The 7017-nt window shown below is 43.0% G+C and overlaps 1 protein-coding gene across 1 annotated transcript in view; it reads left to right on the top strand.

Annotated features, from left to right (window-relative positions):
- Window positions 1-7017, top strand: part of CGN (cingulin) — a 30466-nt gene that overhangs the window by 5030 nt on the left and 18419 nt on the right. The window contains exons 5-9 of the mRNA XM_006900092.1: window positions 1081-1208; window positions 2303-2429; window positions 2697-2909; window positions 3258-3406; window positions 3611-3743. Of these exons, the coding sequence (XP_006900154.1) occupies window positions 1081-1208; window positions 2303-2429; window positions 2697-2909; window positions 3258-3406; window positions 3611-3743 (750 nt within the window). The remainder of the gene's footprint in view (window positions 1-1080; window positions 1209-2302; window positions 2430-2696; window positions 2910-3257; window positions 3407-3610; window positions 3744-7017) is intronic.

Genomic DNA, 7017 nt, shown 5'->3' with positions numbered 1-7017 from the left:
CCTGGGTTTCAGCTGTCCACACCACAGCAGTGGGCAACGAGCTTAAAGCCCCTGATGGCTCTGGGCGCTGACTCTCACCAGTGGCTATGGATGAAGTCACAGGTGATGTTCAGCCAGCGCCGGAGAGCTAGGGATTTTGAACATTTCTTCATGTGTTTATTTTGCCATCTGAATGTCTTCTTTGGTGAAGTGTCTGTTCATATCCTGTGCCCACTTTGTGATTGGGTTGTTTATCTTGTTGAGGTGCTGGAGTATTCTATCAATTCTAGATTTAAGTGTCTTATTAGACATGTCATTACCAAATATTTTTTCCCAGTCTGTGGTTTCCCTTTTTACCCAGTTAGAAAAGTTTTGGATGTTCATAGGAGAAATTATGTTTCACCTTTAAAAAGGAATACCAAATGTTATGTAGACTTACGTTTTTGTTGCTAAGGGTATATACATAGTAGAGAGTTAAAAAAATGCAAAAATGTCTACTTATGCAATTCATTGTCATTGATTGCATTCAAGTTGTTCAGTCATTATCAGCCTCCTTTTCAGAATTGTTTCTCCGCTACAAACCAACTCCCTGCCCCTGACATTTCTTATCATTCTTATTGCTATTAGATCTCATAAAGCTAGGTCTTAAACAGCTAATTTAAGGGAATCTATTGTTGAGTTTAAAGAAGACTTCAGGCTATATGTTTGATTTGAGGGTTTCAAGATTGTCTCTGAGTAGTAGTTTCAGAGGCATTTATCCAGCCTCTGCAGTTCCAGAAAGTCTGCATTCTATGCAAATTTTAAATTCTCTTCAACCTTATCCTCCTTTAGATCAGGATTCTTCTGTAGACTCTGATCAAAACATTCTGTAAATGGTAATCAGGCACTTTCCAGTTCTTCTGGACATATTTGGACTACTTTAAACTATTACTAGTACCAAGGACTGTTACAAAGATTAGATGCTGAGAATACACTTAAGGTTCCTAATACAGTGCTTGTCGTACAGTAAAATATTTAATAAATGCTAGGCATTCGTGTTATCTCTCCTTCAGAGATTTTTTTCCCACTTTCCACCTAGTGTATTTTCCTTCCCCTTTCCAGAAGCGTCAGAGGCTGGAGCCATCCCGGGTGAGGCTGGAGCGGCAGCTGGAGGAAAAGGCAGAGGAGTGTAGCCGACTGCAAGAGCTTCTGGACAGGAAGAAGGGGGAGGCCCAGCAGAGCGTCAAGGAGTGAGTGCAGCTCTCTGTGCACGTGGGGCTGCTAGAGGGCTCTGATGGAGTTGGATATCCATCCCCAGGGTTCAGGGAGACACAGAGGAAACCTCCAAAAGCTGAAATAAGCAGAGAGGGTTTAAAGACAGACCTTTTACTTTCCCCTTTATGTCAGACAGGCTAGTGTGTAATGAGTACAACGCCTTTGGAGCTATGCTGGGGGTCTGCCTTTGTGCCTCATATTTTTAATTTGTAAAATGGGGATAATAATTAGTACCTACCTCAGATGATTGCTGTGGCGGTTCATTCATTCATTCATTCAGTAAATATTTGCACAATGAATAATGCATGGCAGGGACTAATGTTGGTTCTTGGGGTACAACAGTGAATCATAAAGAGAAAGCCCTGCTCTCTAGAAGCTTAATGTCTAGTGAGGAGGGGAGACAGACAGCAAACAACAAACACATTTTATTTAAATAAATTTGTAATATGTTATTGTTGTATATAGTCAAGTCCGAACTAACCCATAGCTGACCCTCCAGTTTTTAGAGGCAGTAAATGGCACAGGAGGAGATTGACCATCTTTCTCTCATTTGTGTAGAAGCTGATGCATTCTAACCACACATCTTTGGGATAGCAGTGCAATTCCTTACCACTAAAACCATTAGGAGGTGTAACAGAGCAGGATAAAATATATTGAGGGGGCTGGTTATGGGGAGTAAGTTGCAGTGCTAAATCAGATAGGGAAGGCCTTATTAAGATTTGAACAAAGATATAAAGAAGGGATTAAGAACTGAACAAAGACATGAAGGATGTTTAAATGAGTTATTATGTAAAGTTTTTTATTTCCTAAGTCTAGTGCTCAATAGACAGTCCTTGTGACATAGTAGTTAAGCATCAGGTTGCTAGCTACAAGGCTGGCAGTTTAAACCCACCAGCCTCTCTGCATTCAGAAGATGAGGCAGTGTCTTTCCATTAACACCCTCAGAAACCTGATGGAAGGTCACCGTGGGATGGAATTGATTTAATAGCAATGGGATTTTGTTTCCCTTTTTTTTTACTTAAAAAAATACACAAATGCTTATTAAATCTTACATATTATTATTTATTAGACTTCAAAGCATGAAGCTCCTTCTGGACCAGGGTGAACGGTTACGACATGGACTGGAGACCCAGGTAGAGGAGCTGCAGAACAAGCTGAAACAGGGTCCTGAGCCTACAAAGGAGGTGCTGATGAAGGTAGGGAGCAGTCTGAGGAATCCTCACCCCTGCCTTCTGTCACCTGTGCGTCTTCAAGCCTGTTCATCCAGTTTCTCCAAAGTGTGGAAAGCAGGTGACATATTAGAGCTACTCCTTAGTGAGCTTTCTCTTGAAGGACAGAGTACCTAGCCTGGCACATAGAAGGTGCTCAGGAAATATTTTGTTCGATGGATGGATGGATGAATGAATTAGTGGGTAGATGCATTTTAATATAATCATTCTGTGTTTCTGCCTCATTTTCTCCAGGACCTGGTGGAGACCCGAGAACTTCTTGAAGAGGTCTTGGAGGGGAAGCAGCGGATAGAGGAACAGCTAAGGCTGCGAGAGCGGGAGCTGACAGCCTTGAAGGGGGCCCTGAAGGAGGAGGTGGCCTCCCGGGACCAAGAGGTGGAGCATGTTCGGCAGCAGTACCAGCGAGACACAGAGCAGCTTCGCCAAAGCATGCAGGATGCAACCCAGGCATGTCACAGGAGCAGGGACTAGGAGAAATGGGCACTGCTTGGGAAGGGGTCTTGAAGCCTTGGGAACTCACTGTATAATAAACCTTATTTTTAAAAAATCCTGCAAAGGCAGAGTGCAGACCAGAATTGTGATGAGGGTATGTTCTAAGTTTGATAACCAGGGAAGGCTTCCTGTAGAGGTCAGGGCTGGGTTGTGACTTGGGGAGAATCCCTCCTGCTAGTATTGTACTGATTCTCCTGAGGTTTCAGGGTGTGTCGCACACATGGTGCCTTCTAAACATACACAGCTTAGTTTGAATTGAGTTCTTTCCTGTGAGCCTCCTGGTCTTTAACTCTCCCACTCCAGGACCAGGCGGCATTGGAGGCTGAGAGGCAGAAGATGTCAGCCCTGCTACGAGGGCTGCAGAGGGAGCTGGAGGAGAGCTCAGAGGAGACAGGGCATTGGCAGAATATGTTCCAGAAGAATAAGGAGGAGCTCAGAGCCACCAAGCAGGAGTAAGGAGCTTGCCCTACTCAGAGACACTTCTTATATTCCACTTCCTTTCTACCCATACTGCCATTTTACTCATCTATTTCCTAGATAATCTTTTTCTACATCTGCCTTCCTCCTTTCTAAGAGCAGGTGCCCAGTGTGCTGACCCCTAAGCAAGTGGTTAGATCTTATTCCCATTTCTCTTTGTATCACCTTCCTGGACTCAGGCTTCTGCAGCTGCGGATGGAGAAAGAGGAAATGGAAGAGGAGCTTGGGGAGAAGATGGAAGCCTTACAGAGGGAACTGGCGCAGGTCCGAGCTGGTGCTGGAGATACTCAGCAGGTTGAGGCGCTCAAGAAGGTACTTTGAAGTTGAGGGATGGAAGGACCAGTTGAAGTTGTTGCCTTTTGCCTTAACCTACCCGCAAGGGGTAGATTAACCAGTAAACATAGTATACACCAGTTTATAGTAACTGTAGTACACTCAGGCTTAATTGTGTTTAGTTATGAACTGTACTGAACTTTTGAGAAATCCAGGTGAAACTGTTTGCTACAGATTAGTAAGTAAATACAGTTAGCCCTTATGTACCTTGCTTATTGGGTAATGGGTCCTGAGACCCAGGGGTGCCTCCCTACTACTGTGGCAGCCTCAGCTGTGCTTGGTTTTCAGGCCCTAGCTGCCTGCTTAACTTTATCTCCCTCCTGGCACACGCTCTCCAGTCCAGCAGGGCTAATCTCCTTGCTGAATGTAGGCGTTTCTAATGGAAAGAGCTCTTAGTGGCCAGGCTGGGGGATGGCCAGCAGGCCCTGGCTGCCTCCCAAGAGCCCTCCTGGGTAGCAGCAGTATTCAGTAGATTTGTGAAAACTGCAGTGTCAGGCTCAGAATTTGGTCAGCGTGGCAAGGGGGGCTTTGTCTCTCAGGGAGGACTCGTTAACTATGTGTGTGAAATAAACATTTACAGCTAGAATGCCAGTTTACTAACTTGCTTAGTTGATAGTAAGAATTATTGTCACATGGACCAGAACACTTGTGTTGGCCTGGCCAGCTGACCTCGGTAGGAAATTGTAATCTGAAGCCTATGGAAAGAGAACAAAACCTAGACTTGATGAGTTAAAAGATCCCAGTGTGCAGCATCTTCATCTTTAGTCGTATGGCCTTGTGGTGGGCCTAGAATGCTTTAAGTTTTTGGTCTTTTTTTAAAAAAAGAATTTTCTTTTTCTCTTACATGAATGTTGAAATATGTAATAAATGATAAGGTAATAAAATTAAAAGTTAACCTAATTTCTTTATGATCCTAGTGTTTTAGTTTATTAAGGAACAAGAAGACAATGATTTTAAATGATTTTAATAACTTAGAAAGTCTTTTCCTTAATTATAAATCCTCTGCTGTTGAGTTAAGTCAGCTCACAGCAAACCCTCCATCAGGTTTCCACAGGTTTTTAATCATTTTTTTATTAATTTTAATGAAAATTTACAGACTTTGGAATTCCATTCATTCATTGTTTCACTGTTCGCCCTGCCCATCCTTTCCCCCACCCTGTACACTCTTCTCTTTGAAAAGTAAAAGAAAAATTCTTTCATTGTTTTACAATCCCTCCCCCCAAGTCCACTCCACTATGCAGCCTTCGCTCTGGACTCCTGCCATGACAATAATACCTAATCACATATCCTTTTAAACAGTTTTCTCCCTAATTTGTTTCAATGCAGAATACATTATTTATCCCATCTTTCTCAGTCTCCCCCCAACCTTGATGTCAGTCCCGTTTTACAACAGTGGCACCATGCAGTATTTGTCCCTTTGTGACTGAGATATTTCACTTAGCATAATGTCCTCCAGGGTCACCCATTTTGAATAACATTGCATGAATTCCTTGTTTTTCAATGCAGCATAGCATTCCATTGTGTGAATATACCACAGCTCTATCCATTTGTTTATTGATGGGCACTTAAGTTGTTTCCAACTCCTTGCTATCGTGAACAAAGCCGCAATAAACATGAGTGTGCATATATCTGCTTGGGTGGCAGTTAGTGTCTCTTTGCAGTATATTCCCAGTAGTGGAATTGCTGGGTCAAATGGTATCTCTATTTGCAACTTTTTGAGAAAGCACTACACCACATTCCACAGTGGTTGTACCATTTTACGCTTCCACCAACAGTCAGTAAGGGTTCCAGTTTCTCCACAACCTCGCCAGCATTTGTTGCTTGCTGTTCTGTTAAATTTTGCTGTTGTTACTGGGGTGAGATGGTATCTCATAGTTGTTTTGAGCTGTAAGTCTTAATGAGCAGAACCTGTCTCATCTTTCTTCTGAGGAGCTCCTGGTGGATTCAAAGTGCCAACCTTTCAGTGAACAGCCCAATACGTATAGTGCACTACATGACCAGGGTTCCTTCCATTCCCTTATACGGACTGGCATTTATGGCCTCCTGATCTCTGTAGCTGCTCAGTTAATTATTACTCAAACCTTGTGTGTCATGCCTGTAGCTGCAAGACGGCGTAATCATACTCAAGATAGTAATAATTATGTGAAGGAGCCCTGTGGCGTGGTATGTAACATAATTGAACTGCTTTTTAAATCTTATTATGGTAATTATGTAAGGAGCTTTAGGGGCACAGTCTGGGGCATGTTGCTCTGCTAACCAAAAGGCTTTGTATCTGTGATTTGAAGCCAATGGCTGTTTGAACCACCAGCAGCTCCCGGGGAGAATGACACTCCCTGTTGGAAGGCTGATGGAGGGTCATTATGAGTTACAGTCGACTTGATGGTAAGCTTAGAAATTCAGTGGAACCAAAAACTTCCCATTTTAACTGTAGAGATTAAAATTCATTAAATTACTGACATTCATTACATTCACCATATTGCATGACCATTACTTCCCTTCATTTTTAAATACTTTTCATCACCCCCAATAGAAACTCTGTATTCCTTAAGCAAGGTAATCATATTTTTTTTTATGCATAGAGAAACATAGTTCTAATTACTAATTTTACAGATAAATAAAATCTTGATCTCAGACAGAGTATTTTGTGGAAAAAACATAACAAAGTTTAACCAAATTAGGTTTGGTGGTGGTGGTGGTGGTATGTGCCGTCAAGTCGCCTGCAACTCATAGCGACCCTGTGTACAACAGCCCTAAACTCTGCTCTGTCCTGTGCCAACCTCACTGTCTCCGATACACCCACCCCCATTACTCTAGTCACGGAATCAATCTACCTCATAGAGGGTCTTCCTCTCCTATGCTGTTCCTCCACCCTCCCAAGCATGACATCCCTCTCCAAGGACTGGTCCCTTCCTGCAACATGTCCAAAGTATGTCAAATGAAGATTCAAAATCCTTGCCTCCAAGGAGCAGCCTGATTTCTCCCTCTCCAGGATGAACCTGTTCGTTTTATTAACAGTCCATGGTATATTCAATACTCTTCTCCAGCACCGCAGCTCAAAGACATCAATTCTCCTATCCTTCCTAGTCATTGTCCAGCTCTCCAAAGCACAGCAAGTAATGGCAAAGACTATGGCCTGTATCAGGTGCACCTTAGTCTCCAGAGTGACACCATTGCTCTTCAGTACTTTGGAGAGGTCTCTAACTGCAGACTTTCTCATGGCAATACGTCTCTTAATTTCCTGGCTGCTGGTGCC

The sequence above is a fragment of the Elephantulus edwardii genome, unplaced genomic scaffold, assembly GCF_000299155.1.
Source record: "Elephantulus edwardii isolate Elephantulus edwardi_28Jun2011 unplaced genomic scaffold, EleEdw1.0 scaffold00273, whole genome shotgun sequence".
Taxonomy (NCBI): Eukaryota; Metazoa; Chordata; class Mammalia; order Macroscelidea; family Macroscelididae; genus Elephantulus; species Elephantulus edwardii.
This window is presented reverse-complemented; position numbering and strand designations above follow the sequence as displayed.